The sequence below is a fragment of the Pseudorca crassidens genome, chromosome 2 (assembly GCF_039906515.1).
Source record: "Pseudorca crassidens isolate mPseCra1 chromosome 2, mPseCra1.hap1, whole genome shotgun sequence".
NCBI classification, from domain to species: domain Eukaryota; kingdom Metazoa; phylum Chordata; class Mammalia; order Artiodactyla; family Delphinidae; genus Pseudorca; species Pseudorca crassidens.
The window spans coordinates 133,054,029-133,077,368 of NC_090297.1; the positions used below are offsets into that span (position 1 = coordinate 133,054,029).

General features: G+C 49.3%; 1 protein-coding gene across 1 annotated transcript in view; it reads right to left on the reverse strand.

Annotated features, from left to right (window-relative positions):
• Positions 1–795: 795 nt before the first annotated feature.
• The window catches only part of SEC16B (SEC16 homolog B, endoplasmic reticulum export factor), a 54,206-nt gene continuing 31,661 nt past the window's right edge, over positions 796–23,340 (reverse strand). The window contains exons 12-26 of the mRNA XM_067728738.1: positions 22,071–22,152; positions 18,002–18,119; positions 16,673–16,784; positions 14,953–15,058; positions 12,903–13,043; positions 11,592–11,714; positions 10,732–10,804; positions 8,891–9,190; positions 7,987–8,054; positions 5,365–5,520; positions 5,096–5,194; positions 4,628–4,736; positions 4,415–4,494; positions 2,743–2,841; positions 796–2,094 (exon numbers count right to left, since the gene is read on the reverse strand). Coding sequence (XP_067584839.1) covers positions 2,026–2,094; positions 2,743–2,841; positions 4,415–4,494; positions 4,628–4,736; positions 5,096–5,194; positions 5,365–5,520; positions 7,987–8,054; positions 8,891–9,190; positions 10,732–10,804; positions 11,592–11,714; positions 12,903–13,043; positions 14,953–15,058; positions 16,673–16,784; positions 18,002–18,119; positions 22,071–22,152 — 1,735 coding nt within the window. The 3' untranslated portion in view covers positions 796–2,025. The remainder of the gene's footprint in view (positions 2,095–2,742; positions 2,842–4,414; positions 4,495–4,627; positions 4,737–5,095; positions 5,195–5,364; positions 5,521–7,986; positions 8,055–8,890; positions 9,191–10,731; positions 10,805–11,591; positions 11,715–12,902; positions 13,044–14,952; positions 15,059–16,672; positions 16,785–18,001; positions 18,120–22,070; positions 22,153–23,340) is intronic.

A 23,340-nucleotide genomic window follows, 5' to 3' on the forward strand; every position in this document is an offset into this window, starting at 1 on the left:
ATCACTTTGCTGTGCAATAGGAATTAATCAACTATACTTCAAAAATATAATTTTTTAAAAAAAGAATGAAAAATCCACAGTTTAATATCACAGGCAACAAGATAAGGCAATTTTACTTATTAGATTATATACTAATAATTTTTTTAAAACACACACATAAAATGCTTAGCATGTACTAGGTACTTTTTTAAGAGCTTGACTCCTTTAATTCTTGCACTGTCCCTATATGGTAGGTACTATTGTAATTATCATCCTCATTTTATAGATGAGGGAACTAAAGCACAGGACAGTTAGATAACCCTGTCCAAGACTACAAGATGAACTGTGGATGAGCCAGGATTCAAGTCTAAACAATTTGGTGCCTATGAAACTCACAAACTACTGACATGGTACCGCCACTGGGTGTCAGCATACCAAACTGAAGGGGCTGCAGTCTTTTTTAGGGAAAAAGGGAACAGCACTTACTGAGGGCCTTCTAGATGAAAAACACTGGTGCACACATTTCCCAATTTAATCTGAGAGATGAATAAACTTTTTAGAGAACAGAACATGCAATATTTAGTTAACAGAGTAACCAATTTGCATCAGAGGAACTTTTGTCCATATTTTTTTAACTGAAAAAATAGCAGTAGACTTAGAAGTTAAGAGGATCATTCCCTAGATTCTTCATTAACAAAGGGCTTTTACCAGCTGTTTGCACCTATCACACAATGAAACCATTATTAGAAAGACTTCAGGGAAGAGACCACTCAGTGTGCTCTCTCCCTCTGCAAAAACCAGCCGGAGACAAGCATCTGCTATAAAATTATGTGGTTTAATCGCTATCAACATCAGAACCATATTACGTTCAAGTACAAAACCTGTATGTACAATTACACATACAAAGAATGTTCTTTGTGAGGAATAATTTTCAGCAAATCTGACAAACGCAAGAGTTACTCCTATTGTGGGTTTGAAAGGAGAAATGGAAATTTCCAAGATGTCCCCCTCCTCCCTCCGGCTCCTCTGACCCTCCGAACATCCATTTGCAAAGGCCCAAGGCAGGAAGGGAGGTATTAACAAACTCGGGCACTCATTCCTCCTCTCTTATGGAAGGAGTGAATTTTTAGGGAACATTTTCCATCCTTTATTACACTGATGTTCCATCCATCTGCATCATTAGGTTCAGTAGTTACCATGACAATAAGATGCCTACAGCAATCTAACTTGATAGCCAGATGCCAGAATGTGGAAAAATAGGACCAGCTAAGAAAGTGAGAGAAATATAATTAATCTGAACCACATAAAAAATGTGCACAAAACTAAAACCAAGAGGGAAACTGCCAAAATGTCACCCAAGAGGGAATGATGACGGGAAACAATGATAAGTTTCCGAGATTCAAAACTCTTTTTGCTAACTAGAGCCAAGAATTGGTCTGTAACTAAGGCTGAGGAAGAAGTCAAAGTTAGTCTAGGGCTTCCCTGGTGGCGCAGTGGTTGAGAGTCCGCCTGCCGATGCAGGGGACACGGGTTCGTGTCCCGGTCCGGGAAGATGCCACATGCCATGGAGCAGCTGGGCCCGTGAGCCATGGCCGCTGAGCCTGCGCGTCCGGAGCCTGTGCAAGTTAGTCTAGAATATTGCCCTGAGTGCCTCTCCCCCAGTCATTTCCTGCTGCTGAGCCCAGTGGTGTCATCACTGATTCCAGCAGTGGGATTCTTAGGCCCTGAATCTCCCGAGGATCTCAAGCGACATTCTAAGTGCTGCTGCCACAGCATTCTGCTCACCTCCAGTCTGCTGTTATGCCCAGTTTTTCCATCCGATGAAGCCATCTGCACCATCATTCTGAAGCTAATCTTAAGACACTGAACTGAGCTATGTCCTGGGAGACCCTGTCCCCTTGCGTTCTCTATGTCCCATGGAGGCAACAGGCTAGCACAACCCTCTTGGGGGCCCTGATGTGGCAGAGGGGCTGGGAGATTAAGAAATGAGAACAACATAAAAGTTGTGCTTCAGGGAGACCAGCCTGGGATGGGTGGTCCTTCTCGTCACTGCTGGGTTGGATAGCGGCGCTGAGCTAGGCGATTTGGCCGGTTCAGGCTGGTAGCCATGGAGAGCTGGAAAAGAACAAGCGTGGCACTAGATTATAGCCCCAAGCATGACTCCGACCAGGGCTGACTGGCTGGATTGAGCTTGGGCATCCTGAGGGTCTAGAAACCCTTCTGCTGTATTTGGCTTCCCATGGTGGTGTTTTCAGTATTTGCTTTCACCCAACACCTTCACCTCTTAAATAAGGAGAAAGAAATTCAACTTTATATAGAAGGGAGGCCAGTAATGCATCAGAACAAGCAGTCTGCCTCAGATCATGCAGAAGCAGGGAGTTTAGCTTCAATCAAACTTTGCAATGATCCCCTCGCCCCCAGGACACAGCCCTGGTGCAACCACACCATTGACACCAACACCAATTGTCTCTCCTGAGTCTCAAGACTTACGAAAGGTCAAGTGAAATATTAATAATAGTGACATTGACTGAGCATTTTCTGAGTGCCAGGCCCTTCACATACATGCTCCGGTTTAATCCTCACAACTACCCGCTGAGGTAGCTACTACTAACCCCATTTTACAGATGCAGAAACTGAGGCTTAGAGAGGTTAGTCATTGCTCAAGAACTCAGGCACAGTAATTTGTTATAAGTAAGATATAAACCTTGGTCTCCTTAATCCAGAACCCATGCTCCTAACCCCTCTCCCTCAGGGCCTCCTTACCTGGGGGACCTGGGATGGGTTGTAGAGAGGGACAGCCCCTTTCAAGGTGGGTGGGGGAAGCAGAACACCAGGGTTGAAGTAGAGCCCAGAGGAAACACCCTGTGATGGAAAATAATGGAAAATCCTCTTAATCACCACTCCCCAGATTCCAGAACATCAAGGGCTTCCCTGAGCATCAACTTTGGTCAAGAGATGCAGATGTGATAGAGCTCAGGGAATCATGAACAAACAAACGGGGTTCAAGTGGGCACAGCCAACCCCTGGGTCAAGGGTGGCATTGCAGAGCCTTGGTGCTGCTGCATGAGAAGAAAAGGCCATAATAAATGTATTAATAGCATCATAAAAAGTAACCTCATATTCTTTGAAAGACCTGGAATACTACAAGAGTGCTGTAACCAGGCCACAAGAAATAAACATGTTTTCCTAGCAGTTGGCATGAAATCCATCCTGGTGTGGACAATTCATCAAGAGTTTATCACAGCCCTTGCCAAGGATACTGGTGAACTCTGGCTCCTACTGGGACAGGGACAGAGGCCGTTCTCTTTTTTTTTTTTTTTTTGGCCATGCCACATGGCATGCAGGATCTTAGTTCCCCAACCAGGGATTGAACCCACGACCCCTGCAGTGGAAGCACATAGTCTTAACCACTGGACCACCAGGGAAGTCCCAAGGCTGTTCTCTAGACATCACCTAAGGAAGCAGTTATGGGCTAACTCCTGTTCCCCGCAAACTTCATATGTTGAAGTCCTAACCCCAGCACCTCAGAATGTATTTGGAGACAGGGTCTTTACAGAGGTGATTAAGGGCTTCCCTGGTGGCGCAGTGTTTGAGAGTCCACCTGCTGATGCAGGGGACATGGGTTCATGCCCTGGTCCGGGAGGATCCCACATGCCGCGGAGCGGCTGGGCCCGTGAGCCATGGCTGCTGAGCCTGCGCGTCCGGAGCCTGTGCACTGCAGCGGGAGAGGCCACAGCGGTGAGAAGCCCGCGTACCACAAAAAAAATAAATAATAATAAATAAATATTTAAAATAAATAAATAAAATTTTAAAAAGAGGTGATTAAAGGGGCTTCCCTGGTGGCGCGGTGGCTGAGAGTTCACCTGCCAATGCAGGGAACACGGGTTCGTGCCCCAGTCTGAGAAGATCTCACATGCCGTGGAGCGGCTGGGCCCGTGAGCCATGGCCGCTGAGCCTGCGTGTCTGGAGCCTCTGCTCCGCAGCGGGAGAGGCCACGGCGGTGAGAGGCCCACGTACCGCAAAAAAAAAAAAAAAAGTTAAAGAGGTGATTAAGGTAACATGAAGCCATTAGAGTGGCCCTAACCCATTATGATTGGTGTTCTTATAAGAAGAGAAAATTTGGACATAGACACACACTGAGGTAAGACCATGTAAAGACTCAGGGAGAAGATGGCCAGCTGCAAGCCAAGGAGAGAAGCTGTGGGGGAAACCCACACGGCCGGCACCTTCATCTCAGATCTCCAGCCTCCAGAACCGGGAGGAAGTAAGTTTCTGGTGTTTAAATGGCACAGTCTCTGATACCTCGTTCTGGCAGCCCTAGCAAACTAATACAGAAGCTTTCTCCATATCCTCCACGCGTCAGGCCCTCACAGGGCGGCAACTACAGCCCACGTGAAAGTTCAGTCCGCACAGAGGCGGCTGGTGGGCTGCTCACCTGAGGTCCCAACAAGCCTCCATTCCCCGTGCCCTCGGCTCTCCCCGCCCCGGACGCTGATCCTCGGGCTTCACTGCCACCTAGGAAGCAATGAGTCAGGGGTGTTCCCGCTGCTCGGGACAGAGGAGTCCCCACTCCCAGAAGGCACCCCCACGCCCCCGGGGAGTGCAGAGAGGACCACAGACAGCCCAGAGGACATGAGGTTGGCGGTACCTGTGTCCCTGGAGAAGGCGCCGGTGTCCGGCAGAGACTGGGGAGCTGGGGGCGGCGTCGGGGAGAGGCCCGGGCTGGGCCTGGGAGGAGCAGATGCTCGGGGGGCTTCCTGCTTAGTGCAGAAAGGAAGGTGTCGCTGACGGTAAATAAACCGGTGCTGCCTGCTTGTACTCCTGCAGGGCCCACATGGCGGCCAGATGCTGGCCTTCTCTCCCCCAAGTTCCATTTTCTTTATGCCGGTCCTCTGCTCAATGATCCAAGTTAACTCCTGGCCCTCGAAAGTTAAAATTCTTCATCCTGACTTCTAAGGCCTTTCATCATCTGCCTTTCTCCTCACTGGACCAATTTGTTTCCCACAATCTTCCATCACTAAACCTGTTTCACCTGGCCCAGGGTAGCGATGCCAGCTCCAGACCCTCCTAGGGCCCCTGGAAGGGGGAACTTCCGCGCCCTCCCTGCCCAGGTTACCTCAGAGTCAGGACTGTCAGATGCGTCCTCATCTCCAGAGGGGGGCGCGTCGCCGGTGGGCTTCGGGCGAAACCAGCTAAGCCAGCCAAACCCCAAGCCCTGGAGGGAGGAGGGCGAGTTCTGTGGCCTGCAGGGTTGCTTCTCCCTCTGAATGAGATTAGCCAGCCTCCCCCACCTGTGATGCTGGTGAGACAGGAGGGGCAGGGGCACCACCAAAGCCCAGATTCCCAGCTCTGCTCCGCCATCTGGGAACAGAAGAATCCCTCCACCTTTGTATTCTCCTTCGCGTCTCCGAGCTTTCCTCTCTGGGCGGTGTTTTCGGAAGACTTTTTCTTCTCTGCCTCATCGGAGGACTCCCCGTCATCCTCCTTGACTGATACAGTGGAACTCTCAGAAATATTTCGTGCTCTGGGAATCAGTGGCACCTGGGATTAAAGAAAACAGAAGTAGCATTTTTTTTTTTTTTGCGGTACACGGGCCTCTCACTGTTGTGGCCTCTCCCGTTGCAGAGCACAGGCTCCGGACGCGCAGGCTCAGCGGCCATGGCTCACGGGCCCAGCCACTCCGCGGCATGTGGGATCTTCCCAGACCGGGGCACGAACCCGTGTCCCCTGCATCGGCAGGCGGACTCTCAACCACTGCGCCACCAGGGAAGCCCAGAAGTAGCATTTTTATAGCACTTGACAGGTTGCAAAGGCACATTTACACATACTCCCTCACCTGACCTGCTCAGTAAAGCAGTGGGGAGAGCCCGTGCTCCGCAACAAGAGAAGCCACCGCTCGAAGCAACCAGAGAAAGCCCAAGTGCAGCAACGAAGACCCAACGCAGCCAAAAATAAATAAATTTATAAAAAAAAAGAAAGGTTAAGCAACCTAAGGTCACATAACTAGTAAACGGCAGAGCAAGGATTTAAACTTAAGCAGTCTGACTCTCCTTCTAGGAATTTCTCCTATTTGAATAAATTGGAGGAATAGACAAGGGCTTATATACTAGAATGTCCATCATTGTGTTTTACATAGGAGGGCAAGAGAAGGGAGGAGTAGTGAGAAAGAGTAGGAAAGAAAAGAGACACACTTGAAGTGTTTTAACAATGGGGGAAAGATGAATTAAAATCTGAGCTCCTTCCAGGGCCTACCAGGCCCTCCATGACCCAGTCTCTCTCTGCCTCTCTGGTCTTGCTTCTTAGCCCTCTCCCCTGTTGCTCCCCACTTTCTAGATACAGTGACTCCATGCTCTTCCTCGACTGTACCAAGTCAGTCCCATCATAGGCCCTTTGCTCTCCCTATTCCCTCTGCCCGGAACACTTGTTCCCTGAATACTCGCCTGGCTTCCTTCCACCCTCCATGCTGACCTCAGAGATGCCTTCCCTTCCACTCCGTGTAAAGTAACATCCCTCATGCACACAGTGGTTTATTTGCAGTCACCTCCACGGAACAGAAGCCCCAGGAGGGCAGGCTTTGTCTGCGTCCCCGGGTACCCCCAGCCCCTGTAACAGTGCCAGGTATGTTGTAGGAGCTCAGTATTTGTGAATGAATAAATGCATGAGTGATGGTATTTCCACACAATGGATTTTCTCACACCAATATTAAAAATCCTATTTGGGAATGACATGGAAAATCTCAATTTTATCGTATTAAATAAATAGAAAATAAAGTTTCACCTGCATATGTTCTTAACCATTTAAAAACACATGTGCGTATGTATACACATTTATAGACACACGTATACACACAGACAGGTCTCCCCCACTTTCTGAAAGTTGGCATTATGCCACTTCGCTTTTACCAAAGACCTACATTAGTACCTGTTTTCCCTAACCAAAAAAGAGTCCAAAGAGGATTTTCACTTTTACAAAAAAAAGGCAGAAAGTGAAAAAAGCATTCAGCGTTTGTTTTGTGGGAGCCGTTATAGAGGCAGAGCGTACCCCAAGCAGCGAGAGTGGCCTGCCAAGCTCCTTCCCAGAAACTACGCTCAGCATCTCCGCATCAAGATGCCATAGCTTTGAGCTGTATCTGTGAGCACCTGTACTTCCTTTCGATTTATTTTGTGCGTTGTTGGCAAGATGTGTACTGAGGTAACTGCTTCTTCCCTTCATGCCATTGAGACGTACAAAAGGTTTCATGGAAAGGCTCTACATTCGGATAGCAGGAGAAACCCGTACATAGAAAACATTTTAGAAGGAAATAACGAAAATATTTGACTATGGGCTTCTGAGTGATGTCTGTTTGACTCTTCATATGACACTTTTTCTTCATTTTTCAAGTTTTCTATAACAATAACGTACTAATTTTTCAGTTAGAAAAAAAAAAAAAGTAAAGCATAAAAGTGTTTTAAGCCTTGCAGCCCGGTTACGACTTGAGGAAGTTCGCCTCCAGCCAGGCAGGTTTGGGACCAGCAATGCCTGCTGTTGGAGGGAAGGGATTCATTCATTCAACAGCTGGCTGGATAATTACTTAGACGTGGTTCCCTCCAAGACCTGACAGCACACCTGGGCAGAAGAGATACAACTGCGGTAGGTCCTTCTTGGAAATAAAGCAAGGTAAAAATTAAAAGAAAGAAAGAAATGTCAAGAGTCTTCCATGGTGGGGCAGAGCACAGCAAGTGTTCAGTGCAACAGTAAGAAGAGGGCATCAGAGGGAGCAGATGTGTGAGTTCAAAGCTACACCCAGCCCTGCCGGCCCTGCCCCCATGGATACAGGTTGGCAGGACTGAACATGAACCGGAACAAGCCTCCTCTCCACCTCGCAGGATCTGGTGTAGAAAGAAACAAGGTGAAACATGGAAGAGAGGGCTGGTGCAAGGCACAGGAAGGCATCTGTGAAACCGTGGCAACTGAAGGAAACCCACAGCTCAGAGTGGGCACCGCATCTGCTGGGCTCTGTCCTCTCACCTGTGGTTTGGAAACAACCTTCTGCCCATCAGGTTGCTGGAAGGTTTCTGGAGACACTGTGTTCTCTCCTATGGCACAAAACACAACAGAAATCGTGATGTGAAGTGGGGCCTTTCCCATCTATCCTGAAGAAGGGTAATGGGGACACAGTTGGCTTTCCTAACTGCAAAGCAGCTGGAGCTCTGAGCTGCCCATAGCCCCAAGTGCATCACAGTAAATGCAGAGTCCATTTGTACAAGCCTCTGAATTCCAGCCACCCCAGGATGTGCTGCTCACCCAACCTTCACCCTGAACCAAGGTCCTTTCTCAGGAACCCCGGAAATCAGGGCCACGTCAAGCTGGATCGCAGGGATCCTCCCTGACCTTCCCCTCCATGTGAGTCTCCCATCTTGGACAGGACCTTGTCTTAGAAGCTCTAAGATCTGATCCTTCTGCGTGGTTTCCCGCACTTCCCTGGCATCACTCAGCAATGCTCACCCATACTCGGCCCCTGTTGTCCAAGGCCTGATGGGAGAAGACAGAAGCACGAGCCTCTGCCCGCAGTCCCTGACACTGATGACTTCAGAAAGAGGACTTGGCCTAAACTACAGCTCCAAGGCACAGGTGGCATTTCCTTGCCTTCTCCAGCCGAGATCCTTGAAACTACAGAATCCAAGCGGATGGCAAGAGCGGCTGCAGTTGGCTGTGCTATGCTTGTCCCAGTAGACACGTGGGCTGGACTGGGAGAGAGCCGTCTCCCTCAGAAGAACGTGAAGTACCAGGCCCTCAGTCATGTGCACACCCACCACTCAGGGCTTTACCAGGTCCCACCCCACACCCTGCACTGGTCCCTGCACCTCCCTCTTCTGCTTGCACCCCTAGATACCTCGTCACCCAAGTTCGCTGCCTCGCTGGCAGGTCTTACCGGGGGGCGGGTGCATCTGCTGGGCTTCCTCCCAGGCCCTTCCTCCAGGAGTCCCTGTCACCGCCACGCTGCCACCGGTCCCTGGCAGATGGGCCTCAGGAACTGAGTAAAGAGGCACCGGGACCCCCGTCTGCCCGGAACCTCCTCCTGCTGGGTAGGAGCTGGGCTGGAGGGGAAAGGGCTGCTGTGGGCTGGGCTGGGCCGGGCCCATCGGCTCCAGTGTTGGCCACAGGGCTGAGCGGTCCCCAAGGGCTTCTGAGTTGCCTTGATGTCCAGAAAGATCCTGGTAGAAAGTGTCGTCTAAGGACATAGGGCAAAGAGGAGGAAGTGAGACCTGTAACGTGGCACTTGTGTGGACTAATCACACCAGGAACAATCCTGCCCTTTGGAAAGCAGTGACAAGGACAGGCCACTTGGTGTGGCTGCCATCGATGTGATGACAAGTACAACACAGCAGTAATTGTAACACCTCTCACCGCTGATGACTCAGAGTTTACAAAACCATTTCCCTCACTACCTTGTACGATCTCTGAGCCTTAAGCCAGCGGGTTGGGAGGGCAGAAATTACCATCTCATTTAACTCCACAATTTTTTGCATTTGGATAAACGTTCTCTTTTAAGGATCTCCTAAGGGACTAGGTACTTGAAACTTAGAACGTTGCCAGTTAAAACCCAAATCAGACTACAGAAATGATGGCTTTGCTTTAAAGAAGCAGAACCTTGGCCCAGGAAGGGACCTTGGTGGTATTCATTCTGGCTCTGCCGTGTTGCTGAAGAGACAGACCAAGGTGTGGACGGGGACAATGCCTGCCCCAAGGTTATGGAACTGGTGTGGTCATCTGACCCACCTGCTCCATTGGGTGACAGGAGATACAGCTGCTTCCCAGCGGAAGTGGCCACTCAGAAACACCCAGCCTGCTCTCTTGCAGCCCTTCACCCTCCCAGATTCTGGGACGCAGCAGCAAAGCTGGGAAACAGAAACCAAGGCCTGCCCTTCCTTGCTGCCCCCTCGCTTATCCCTGAAGGAAGCAAAAAAGGCTGGGAAACAGCCGGAAGTAAAAAGATGAGGCCCCGTCCTGACCCCACCAGGGAGTGCTGTTTGGGGAAAGGGCACAGAATTAACTGGGGTAACAACGTCTGCCCAACCCAACACTCAGAGGCATCCTGAAGGGAGAGGAGGGGTCTGTTGAAAACACTTTGAAACCTATTTCATGCGTGCGGCAACTGATGCTCAAACACCGTTCCTATGCGCTTCCTATGTCCCCACCGCTAACATGAAATACAGATAACCCACCACCTCAAAGAATGTATTCAGCTAGGGAGACAGTACTGACACAAGTGAAGCAATTAGATAACAACACAACATAACAAGATTAAAACCTGAGTGTGAAGCAAAACCTCTAATAATGCAGAAACAGAAGTGTCAGGGACGGGGGCTTCCCTGGAGGCACAGTGGTTGAGAATCTGCCTGCCAATGCAGGGGACACGGGTTCAAGCCCTGGTCTGGGAAGATCCCGCGTGCCGCGGAGGAACTAAGCCCGTGTGCCACAACTACGGAGCCCACGTGCCACAACTACTGAAGCCCACGCACAACAACAAAGACCCAACGCAGTCAAAAATAAATCAATTAATTAATTTAAAAAAGGAAAAAAAAAGTGTCAGGGATGCCTGTGGTCAGCAGAGCTGTGTGGAGAGGGGGGGCCCAGACCACTGAGTCAGATCGACACAGGCAAGGAAGGCACTCCAGGAAGGGAAGGGGGAGAGTCTTTTAGGTTGCGTTATCTCGTCTAATCAGATCCTGAGAGTCAGCTATTACACATTCAGTTCATTGGTTTGGGTACCTGTTGTTTTTCTGGCTCCCAAAATATCCGAGTGAGCAGAGCAAGGATCCCCAATGTCTCCTGCTACCTTTTGCTATTAAGATAAAGTAAACACCTCTTAAGCAACACAAAGAAAAACAAAAACACTGAACCACGGTTTAAAATTAAGTCAGAAAAGAAACTTCAGGAGTGATAAGGTAAGGGAGTCGCAGGTGAATGCAGGGGCTGGAGGGGGAGGGGGAGGGGGAGGGGCAGCCTCAGCCCTTCCTACCTCCCAGCTCTGCCCAGAGCAGGCAGGGACCAGGGCAGCATCCTCTCCCAGAGGAAGGGGCAAGAGGAGGGAATGAAACCGTGGGCCCCAGAGCCCACAGCACATGTAGGAAGCAAGGGCCGTGTGTGCATAAAAAAATCCCCCTGCCCTTTCTCAGCGACAGAGGGAGAAACAACATGGAGGAGGCCCTGTTCCAATTACTGTATAACAGTTACTACCTGCCGCTTTTGCAATTGTCAGAACAAAAAAAGGAAAGGCCCGGAAGTCTTTTAAGCAATTGCCCTACATTACATGAAAGTGACAAGGGCCACTGTGAGCCATTGTTCCTCACAGAGAGATGGAAGCTTTGATGGTCAGAAAATGTATTTTCTGGGACCACAGAGAAGGGTGGCTGGGTGCTTTGGAAGAGGGCCCCACTGTCTCCCACCAAACACAGGAAAATGTTTCCACCCGGGTGCAGCGGGGAAGCTGAGTGCCACCCCTTTCCCAATCAGGCTGTGCCTCATGGGTGACAGGAGACCCCCAGAGCCCTCCATGCCTACCTACTCTGGGTCTAGGGCAGACAAGAGGGAAACAGAGGCCCACCCCGCTGACCTGCCCCCCCACTTACCTGCAGCTCCTTGTGATGCCCCCGAAGGTGTACCAGCCAGTCCGGCTCCAGGTCCCTGTCTCCTCGGTGACGGCGGTGGCGTTCTAAAACCAGAGGATCTGACAGCTTCAGTCTCTCTGCAAGCTGTGCCAGGTTTCCAGACGGTAAGAGAGGGAAAAGGAGAGAGAGAAGTGAGTGAAATGGACAGACACGGGGAGAGGCAGTAAGAAGAAAGAAGGGAGCCTTGACTCGTAAACCAGATTACAAAGAATTGCCAAACAGCAAATTCAGCAGATATCTTCCCCGAATTGCAACATAAACCAACAGTTAACCCCTCCTGTTGCTAGACACTAAATAAACTAGCAACAGGGGAGGAGGAGAGCAACAGGGAAGAAACTGTCACTCTGCTTTATGTCTCTGCAAGGCTGCCCTCAGGAGCAGCGCTTCTCAAGCTTCAAGCCCGGTAGGAACCACCTGGGACCTTTGCTAAAATGCTGGTTCTGATCCCAGAAATCTGTGGGACCTGAGATTCCGCATTTCTAACAAGCTCCCTACAAGGAGACGCCTGTGCTGCTGGTCGAGGGACTGCCTGTATCGTAAGGCTATTCCATCATTAAGTTCCCAGACTTCCCTACTCCTCCATTCTGGGTCCTGAGCTGCCTACAACCATCATCCTGTTGGCAGAAATTCGCCATGAAGGGGGCTCAGTCCCGCAGATTTTATTGATTACAGAATCCAACACTGGGCCTGATCTAAAGCGAAGAAAAAATTGATGGTAGGCTGCCTTTTTACTCTCAGCTAATGGATTTTTCTTCAATTAATTGGAACAATTATTTGCCTGATGGTTTTCTTTCTCAGGAACTAAAGGTTGATATGTTTTTGTTTTCTCTTTTTGAATGTATCTCACATGTGATAAAATATTCCATGCATTTAAAAGCATTTTAATAAGGATCATTTCCTGTTTTAACCCCTAAAATATATTTTCTAAGCCCAGCTTTTATCATTAGAACAGTTCACCGTAACAGGCAGTTTTACTGGACCAAAAAAGCAGATGCAAGAATGAATGTCCTGCATAGCACATGCCTGGTTTTCAGTCCCCCAATTTCACTGCATCCCTCCCCACCGCCATCCCCGCCCATAGCATCCTTCTTTGTGCAGTGTCAGGCCTCTGCTTATCCCATCTGGACATGCATATGTGGTCAAAGACAGCCACGGGCTCCAATTTTACAGCATGTGCAAAGAAGATGAAATGGGGTGTCTGAGCCACTTTACAATAGCTTCCTCTGAACGCTGAAGATAACACACCTGCAGAGAACCCTCTGAGAAGCTCACCTTGATGAGTTCCACTAATAGCACAGGGTGACTGTTCTCTCCCTGGCTCAGGAGGGCTGTGCCAATGGCTTCGCAGTAATGCAAGGCCTGGGATGCAAGGCCGTAATCTGCCAGACGGGAAGCATAAAGGAGCTTATACACCTGTGAAGAGGAGCAGGGCCAGTGATGAGCCCATCCAGGCAGGGACAGAAGGAGAGAAGTGGAGATAAGACTTCTTGGAAGTCAACTGACTGCCAACTTCCTCTAACTCTGGATCCAAATATTAAAGAGGGCCTTATGCCATTTGGGGCATTCTATCTGTGTATGGGCACAATTCCAAATCCAGCCTGCAGTTCCGTCCTCATAGAGGAAGGGCTGGAAGGCACATCAGCTGAATCTCCCTAGGCTCCGGTCAACATGGAAATGCACTGGACTCTTATCAGGCAGCCCACATCTCTGGGAAGCCTGGTGTATGTGGGGCACAGGACCAGGCACCAGGAGGACGGATAAAAGAAGAAAAAATGACTGAGGTGCAAGGGACTTCAAGCCCAAGGGAGTGTACAGACAGAGACAGGTAAGGGTTCAGAGAAGCATGAGTGACAGAACTAAATGGAGCTTGAGGGCTGGAAATCAGACAGACTCAAGTTCAAATCCCAACTCCATGCTGGGTGTGGCACATTGAGCTAGTTACCCCACCTCCTCTCTGTGCCTTGGTTTCCTCACTATAATATGGGGATGATAATACGATCTACCCCTTGGCTGTTGTAAAGATTCAGTGAGATAATCCATGTAAAGTCCTTAGAACAAATGGTACCCAAGAGATGTGAGCCAATAGCATGTAACTCCTTGGAACCTGTCTTGTTAAAGGGGGGTAATCATGCCCGGATTACCACAGGATTAGAAATCATACAGTCAAAGCACCATAACACAGTTCCAGGCGTGTAGAACTCATTCCCTAAAAACAGCTAATCTCACTGCTATCAGCCCAAAGACAGCTGAGAGGTGGGATGACTACAGAACAGAAAGAAAGAGACTGAAGACCTGCATGGACCCAAAGGAGCTGTTCAGGCAGGGCTCTGCTGGAGAAGGTGGGTCTTTGGTAAAACTCTTAAAGAAGATACTAACTGGGTCATTGCCCTATAGGCAGTAATTCATTCATTTCCAAGCCTTTGTTTTGTGTTTGGTGGTGGTGGTGTGCATGTGTGTGTGTGTTGCTGCCACCGAGTGCACTCTCAATACAGGCACAGAAGGAGTCATTATGGATTTAAGGGGACAACAGGGCATCCAGTAGAGAGGTTGAGAAGAGAGGTTAGAACCTGTGTGGACACCACCTGCACAGCTGCAGCCCTGGGGGGAAGAGAGGAGGATGGGGGCCAAGGACAAAGCAGGGAGGAATTTCCAGAGTTAAAAACAGAGTCATCCAGGGCTTCCCTGGTGGCGCAGTCGTTGAGAGTCCGCCTGCCGATGCAGGGGACGCGGGTTCGTGCCCCGGTCCGGGAAGATCCCACATGCCGCGGAGCGGCTGGGCCCGTGAGCCATGGCCGCTGAGCCTGCGCGTCCGGAGCCTGTGCTCCGCAATGGGAGAGGCCGCAACAATGAGGCCCACGTACCGCAAAAATAAAAAACAAAACAGAGTCATCCAAAAGAGATGGGAGCGGCAGGTCAGAGGAGAGGAGGAAGGGTGAAGAGCCCCCAGTCGGGTCTTCTTGCTCCCGCTCCCAGCAGGATGACCGTGGGACTGAGGAGAAGTGGAGCGATCTGGAGACAGAAGAACAGAAGGAGCTACAGACAGCGGGGGAGCCCCAGGGCTGCTGGCACAATTCTCATTGTCAGCAGTGAGGCAGGAGCCCCCAGCACAGAGGCTGCTGCAGCGTTTGCTCTCCTATCTTAAAATGCAAACCTTTAGGGGACCTAGAAAGACATCCTAACCCTTCCCACATTCCAGCTAATGAGGAAAAGTCCAGTGGATGACTTAGCCCAGCCACTACGTGCCAGAGAGCAAGGCGGAAAACCCGGCGGCCCACAGCCATGTGACGCAGCTAAGGTGGTGGCCTCGTGAGGGTTCAGTTACCTGGAAAGAAGGGATGAAGGATTTGGGGCGGCCCAGCATCTGACAGTACTCGAAGATTTCCGTCCTCTGGATAGCCTCAGTTGTTGCAAATTTCAAAAACTCTTGACTAAAAACCAGGAAATAAGAATAAAAGAGATTGAGGTGGGGACAGATTTAAATCCTAGTAGATGGCCAAACACCAGCTGCATCCATTCATGGTAGAGTCTCTGTCCTGGGCTGATCCTTGGGGCAGCTCCAAGAATGGAAAGAGAATCTGCACCTCCAGAGGCTCTGGGGGAAGGCGAGGGGGAGAGACTGGGGGGAGGGGGAGATCGCTGCCATCTTTACTGGAGGGTCACGTAAGGCAAGCTGCTCTCACACCCAGCTCAGTGGGGCACTGGGTCCTCCCCGTAAGCATGCTGAGAGCCAGCCTTAGTTCCCTGAGAACCCAGAGCGGGCGTCTGTGAGAGGCCACCATAGCCTGAGCAGAAGAGCAGAAAAGAGGGAGTGATGTGATGTTCGGAAGCACTGAAGAAAGAAGGCCCGGCAGAGAGAGGGTAGCACTGTGGAGCCCCAAATCAGAAGACGGTCCCTGTGCTGGAGGTTCATTCCAGTGAGGAAGCAGGCTGGGTGAACGTGATCTGAGGGGCCCTCAGAGTCCTCACGGGTCCCAAAACAGCTGCTGTGAGGTTTGAAATCATAATCACAGGGGCTATGCCTGGGGTCAGGACTGTATCTCCAGAAACATCCTCGTACAATATAAACATAGGAGGGGGACACATTAAACCGTTTCACTTACTGTCCCATTTGGCCCAGACAGGCCTCTTTGACAAGCCAACTAGGTGCTATCAGAGACCGTGACCTTGACAGACAGGCTATGAGAGGATGCGTTTCTACAAAGAAAAGCCTGACAGTCTGGATTCCAAGTTCAACCTGACCCCACAGTAGCTGTACCATCTTAGACAAGTTACTTAACCTCTCTGTGCCTTGGTTTCCCTCCTCTATAAAGTGAAGATTAAAGCGTACCTTCTTCACAGGGTAAATGTGTAATGATTAAAGGAAATAGTGCAAATAAAACGGCTGGCACAACGTAAGAGCTTAGGAAATCTTAACTATTACAGGGAAAGAGAAAGAGACATCTAGAATGTGGAGGGCAGCTAGAGAGCAAGCCGGTCTTTTTGTCCGTTTATTCATTGTCTGGGGGATTATTAAGGTCCTTCTGTGTGAAAAGCCTAATACTACGGCCAGCAGGGAATAAGTGACAGGCGGGACTCTGAGTAGCTTGTGCCCCAAGTCAGTGTAGGGTGTGGTGGCTAGACAAACGTCTTCCACTTTCGGGTTTTGCCCAAGGCAGGCTCTGAGAACTGGTCCAGAGCTGCCTGACGCAGAGGCTCAAGCCGCCGCGCTCCCGCTAAGCATTTTCTGAAGAGTCACTCTCTGATCACGGGGCCAGGGCGCCACCGAGTGGCCATAGGGGTACAATGCAACCCACAGGCACCAGTTCACAGCTTCCCCGGAGCAGGGCCTGGACCTGAGGCCCCCTGGCGGTGTGATGCGGCACCCACCAGGCATCTCCTCCGCCAGAGCCTACCTGTGCGGAAAACCATCCCAGAGGAGGGGACCAGCAGTGGCCGAAATTCACACAAGACAATGGAAAATGGAGCCATGAAGCCCAGCAAGGGCTAAACCAATCCCCTGGAAGATGTCCTTCCCACTCCCTTTCCCCCAAAAGATCGCATACCTGTGGCTACTGCCCAGCAAGGCCAGGTGGTCTGTCTTCACGGTATAGGAACCGAAGGGCACGTGAGCCATGAGGTAGCAGAAGTGAGCTGCTTCCACCAGCCCCTTCCCAGCTGCAGGATGAGAACAAGCCCCGGTCACGGAACACGCCCACGTGAGGACCCACCATCTGGGAGGGATGGGAGAGGGCTGGAGAGGGGCTTGGGGGTCGGAGTGGAGAGCCTCATGGGGATAAAGGAACGAGCTTTTCACACTACGAGTCACAGACCCCAAACCCCACTCCCTCTCCTACCGCATTTTTGGCCTCCGACATTATTTCACTTCTCTTCAGCCAGAATAAGGCACTATTTCACGTTCCCCCAATGGATTTTCAATGAGGACGTTTCTAAGCATTTTAGTCCTTCTGGAGAGGGAGAAATGGGTAGAAATGCCTACACCCGAGCAGAGAAGCTGGCCGTTGGGAGTAGCAGTTTTTAAACTAGGCTTCTTGGGGCACTAATGCCTCCCCTGCTGAAGTCAAACAATAGAAGACCTTTCCCAGTGATCATAAAAATTACATTCATTACCAAATTGTTCCCAGTTTTAAAACGTTCTCCCATACATTTTCCATTACCTCAACATTGAATTAATTCAAATAGATAAAGTAACTAGCACGGGGCCCGGCACCCAAGAAGGTTCGGCAAAAGTTAGTTCTCTTTCTACCCCGGTGCTGAACAACCTGCCATTTGACTGGGCACAACCTTACGCGTAGCTATTTTAGGTTTAGCAGAGCGGTATTTCACAAAGTGCCACAAAGCGATGATTTCTAGACGTTCTGGCCCTTGACCAAATCTGAGAACCACTGATCTGGAACATTTAACAGCCCCTAAGTGTTTATGAGGCCACATTCACAGAGAGGTGATAGAAATAAAGATTATACGATTACCCAGGGTAGTTCAGGCAAAAATAGAATTTCCTATCTGGTTGAGCTGGGTCACCACGGGACTAACAACAACAGTAGGCGAGATGCCCCCATGTGTTAACTCCATCTGCACGGGAATCTGACCCAGGCATAGGAATCACCTACTCAGGGGAGCCTCCTACAGTGGCAGACCCCAGAGTCTCAGGGGCCTGGCCTGCACTGGCTCGCAGCGGAAAACAGAAACAGAAAGGCAAGAAGGACACCCCTCTCCCTGGAGTTTCTGTCCCCAAAGCACTGAGGCTCCTGGGTCAAAGGAAAGCCTGAGGCATAGACTCGGGCCCAACACAGAACCTAAGAATCTAAGCACAGAGTGGTTAAAGCTGGCCTGGAAATAGAGGAGAGGAGGGGATGGAACTGGTGTCTGCTTACCCAGGGTGTCCCCCATGGTGACAATCGTGCGCTGATACAGCTCCGGGTCCCCACCTTGATTCGACAGAATCACAGCCAAGTGCGGCCTCCAGTCTCCCCACTGCTCGTCCCCACAACACTGAAAAGCAGCAGAAAAATTGAAAATTGACTGAGCAATGTAGCCCTGACCAGAATATAGGTAAGTAAGGAAGGTTGTTGTCTATTTCCTGGTTTTCCGGGAACGCCCATTATGCTGCCGGCAATGTGGCCACTCATTGATTTTGCGTTCTCTTTTTAAAAAAGCAAAACTCTTAGAAGGATGAATAGGCAGGCAGACAGACACATTACACACATACGTACACACACACACACAGGGATGTTGGGAGTAGATAAATGGAATGACACTCTTGGTCCATAATTTTCAGATTTCCTCCTGGTGCCCCTAACCCCAATAGCTAGGGACAAAATCAAAAAAAACCAACTGATGTTTCAGTGGGAGGCAGAGGATCAAATACCCTTGGTTCATGGGAAGAGTTAGAAGCCAGTTAGAAGACAGGGGAACACTGGGCTCCTTGATACCTATTACCAAATGGCTAATGTTTTCTGGTTTTACAAAGCCAAAGCCGTCTCTCACACATCACCTTCTTTAATCTTCACAACAACCCTGTGAACTCTAATTCCTATCGCCTCTTGAGGAGTGAGAAAACCAGGCCAAGTGGCCCAGCCAGCACTGTGTCCCCTTCCTCTGGTGACCATGCAGAGGCAGCAGAGCTCCACGAGGGGGCGGTAGAGTATAATCAGAGAAGTGGGAGCAGGCAGAAGCCCCTCACGAATGATGGGCCGCGCTTCTCCTGAATGAAGGGGAATTTCAGGACAGGGAATATCAATAAGGAAACAACACAATGTCACAGAAATGACACGGGCCCTGGATTCACCTGGGGTCCTGCCTCTTGAGCAAGTTTCTTTATGTCTTTGAACCTTTGTTTCTTTATCTCTTAAATGGAGATCATGATGTCTACCTGCCAGGATTTTTTTTTTTTACATCTTTATTGGAGTGTAATTGCTTTACAGTGTTGTGTTACTTTCTGCTGTACAACAAAGTGAGTCAGCTATATGTATACATATATCCCCATATCCCCTCCCTCTTGCGTCTCCCTCCCACCCTCCCTATCCCACCCCTCTAGGTGGTCACAAAGCACCGAGCTGATCTCCCTGTGCTATGCAGCTGCTTCCCACTAGCCATCCATTTTACATTTGGTAGTGTATATATGTCCATGCTACTCTCTCACTTCATCCCAGGATAACTGTTGATAATAATATAGTTAGATGAAGCCCATAGCATAGTGCCTTACACTTGGTTTGCACATTATAAATTACATGTATATAAATACACACACACACACACACACACAGAAGCACAGCAAAGGAAAGAGGTGACTTGCAGACCCGTCTCTCCTCCAATTTGTTATACTGAAAAGATAGAGCAGGAGATTGACAGTAATAGCTAAGATCTGGAGGTCAAAACAATTCACAGTTATTTGGTATTGTCTTTGTAATTATCCCATAGAACAAAGGATGCTTTATCCAACTCCATTTTATAGTGACTCTGTTTATCTGGGCAATGCAGTGTGAATGAGGACGAGGATGACAATAAATCACAATAATAACAGCAGTTCTCACTTACTGCACCCTGACCCTGGGCCACGGCCTGTGCTAATAAGCACGTCTCCTAAGAACAGTCACGTGCATTAGGTACTATTATTATCCCCATTTTAACATGTGAGCCAGGCTCTTTCTTGCTGAAACTAAAGGGACTAGCAAAAGAAAAGCCCTTGCTAAAAGAACAAAAACTTAGAAATAATTCTTCTGTCTCCTCCCCCCGGCGATTTGGAAAAAAAATCACTGTAAAGCAGGTCTATGGAGGGAGAAGAGAGAGAGAGAACGCTTATTAACTAACTTGAGTGGGCCAAGCATGGTGGTTGATATGTTCAGATATTCTCTCCCCTTTAATTTTTACAGTAGCTCTGTTAGGCATCAAAATGCCCACAAAGAAGAAAAGCTGAGGCTCTGAGATTAAGTAGCAGGGTCCAGTTCCCACAACAGTGAGGAGTAGAGTCTAGGTTAAGCCTCTGACAGAAGCCCACGTCTGTGTTTTCCAGCTGCCATGCTTTTTCCACTACTCCTCTTATTATAAGTACCAAAGTCTAGCCTTTTACTGGATGCTACGATGCTAGGAAACTCTCAAACACTAGGCTCAAATACTGCAAATATCACCTCTGGCTCCGCGGTTTTCTCACCCAAGAGTAGGGAACATTTAGCAAACTCTACCAGTGTAATGAGACCCAATGGACTGTATCCTGATTACATCTTTTCCTGCATTTAGTGCTTTGTGACATGGTGCAATTTCATTGCAGAGCACAGGCCCTCAGCAGAATTGTGAGGTGCACCCCATGTTCCAGTATAGCCAGCTGGTTTGACGAGGGGGCATGAAAGTCATCATTTCTCTTTTCTTTTCTTGAAATTGTCCACAGCAATAAGAGAGGCAAAAAAGCAAAAGCGTGAAGTACATTTTCATTGAAACTAGGTGTCAGCAAAAATCCAAGCCTCTAAACACAAGAAAAGGCTTCCAAAAGTAATGGAGATTGAACAGAGGTGGGTTTAGGAGGCAGAGAGAATACCAGAAGGAGGGGATCCCACAGCCATCTCCACTGGCTGAGGAGAAGCAAAAATGGTCACAGAAAACACCAGGTCATGCGGAAATGCCAGCTGCCCTGGAATATGGCCCTGGCACCTCCCCAGCTCAAACCTCCCATAAATAACCCATCCAGGGAAGACCTGAAGCCTATGAAGGAACAAGTACAGAATCGCTACAAATATACCATCCAGATAAAAGGAGGGGGGAAGGTAGAGAGAACATTCACCAGAAAAATGTTTCCACAAAACAAAGAATTGTCACCAAACATTTCATCATGAATTTAAGTAAAATAATGAAACAATTTGTTCTATGAAGCAAGGGTCTAAAGCTAAGTTACAGGAGCAGAGGAAAGAGATGGTGGAGAACAGGAGGAGGTAAATGTGACCTGCAGAGCTCAGGAGAGAAGTGGGAGAAAAATCAAAGAAATAAAGACAAAAATGGGAAAAGCACAGAAGCCAAGAGACACTGATGAAAACACAGTAAGGGACACACAGGATGGACACACAGCAAAAAAGAAGAAAGAAAGAATTGAAACCAAAAAAAATTTTTTTTAATTAAAGAGAAAATTATATATATATAATTCACATGTATATATGTATACAGTTCATATATATATATATATATATGAACTATATATATTTTGTGTATAGAGGGTGTTCCTGAAAAGAAAACCAAAATAAGAGAACAAAATAAATACTGAAGGATATAATTCAAGAAATTTCTCTGGAACTGTAAGATACGGATGCACATATTAAAAGAGCGTGCTGTATCCCCGAATAACTGACACAGACAGTCAACAACAAGATATATCTCAGTAAAGTTATTGGACTTTGAGGATAGGGAAGGAATACCTTGGGACAAAAAGATCAACGCTCTTATAATGGGAAAACTATCAAGCTGGCCTCAGGGTCTCCTGAGCCACATCCCACACTGATGACATAGAATCTAACATGTCCAGCTTTGAAGGGTCACGTGCAGTGGTGGGGAAGAAAGAAAGCCTGGTTGTGGGAAGCGTGGAGAGCAGCCTCGGGTTCTCTCGCTATTTGCCACACAGCGGGTAGCGGTGGATTGTGGAAAGGGCACAGTCTTTGGAATCAGACAGACCCGGGCCCATCCTGACTCCACTACTCTTAGCTCTGTGATCTTGGTCATTTTACACCTTTGGGACTCAGTCGTCATGTCTGCAAAACAGGGCTAATCATTCCTACCTCCGTGCGTTAAACGAAATAACATGCATCACAGCGCTTAGCACAGGGCCAGGCACCTGGGAGGTGATTAACCAACAGTAATTACTTATTTTTCATCTCTAAAGCCATCGCCTCATTCCCGAGCAGTTCCTACCCCCTAAACCCTTAGGGTGCTGGGGTGTTGAGGGGGTCCTGTCACAGAGGGTACCGTGGCTGCCTGTGGGATCCTTCCCGACATGAGCTGGAAGAGGGTCTGCAGTGGGTCGTTGAGCGCCAGCGTGCTGGTGAAGCTGCAGAGAGAGGAGACCGTCCGTCAGTGGGAATCCAGCCAAGAGAGCCTCTAACCCCTTGCCTGTGAGGCACAAGGCCTCATCTACTTGTATTTGGTTGCAGCAGCTTCTTTCGGAACTTGAGTCTCTCTTTTCAGTTGTGCTTCTGCTCCATCCCACGTTCGGATCTCCATCCCACCACACACGCCAAATAGACCTCATTACTGGGGAAGATCTTCGGCATTTCAGCACTGACTCCCTAACTCTTGAGTAACTATTTTGTAGGCCTCCGTCCATCACGGAGGTGAGCCACAAATACTTCAAAGACCCCTGAGAGCCCAACAGTGGGCACCTCCTCCCCAGGCACCCTCCACGCCCACTGCCCCACAGCAGCCCTCCTCCCCAAGCCCACAGCTCTCAGTGCTGTTTTCCGGGCTCATCGCTAGCCTGGGTGTCTACTGCTTTTGCTCACAAGCACTATATAGTCATTTTCAGTAACCAAAGAGGCGCAGAGCAGGGACCAGAAATGATCATGCTGATGACCAACCATGGGATCTGCTTAACAAGGACCTAATAAGCTCTATGGCTGATTTGAGATTTAAGCATACTCAGTAAGAGAGTTTTCATGATTCACTGGGCCCCATCAGATAGCAATGGCCCAAGGCAAAAATCTGTAGCCGAGATATATGCTACAGTGTGGAGTTGTGGGACGTTCGTTTCCAAAACCCAAAGGAAACTCATCCCTCGGAACACCATCTTTTTTTTTTTCTTTTTGCGGTACGCGGGCCTCTCACCGCTGTGGCCTCTCCCGCTGAGGCGCACAGGCTCCGGACGCGCAGGCTCAGCGGCCATGGCTCACGGGCCCAGCCGCTCCGCGGCATGTGGGATCTTCCCGGACCGGGGCACGAACCCATGTCCCCTGCGTCGGCAGGCGGACCCTCAACCACTGCGCCACCAGGGAAGCCCAACACCACCTTTTTTTTAACAGCACCTTTCCTCCGGAGCTCAGAGTGCTTATCCTAATAGAAGTTCAGTGCTTCTCACCATTCCGGTCTCTGAACGTAATGAAGTACGTGGTGGTGTCACTAGTCCCCGGAAAACCGAGGGTCAGAGTAATAAAGAGATTTCATGGAAGCCATGGTGAAGAATGGGCTCCCAGGTAGTGACAGACGTTAGCCCCACAGACTGAACTTAAAGTGTGGGTGTCCA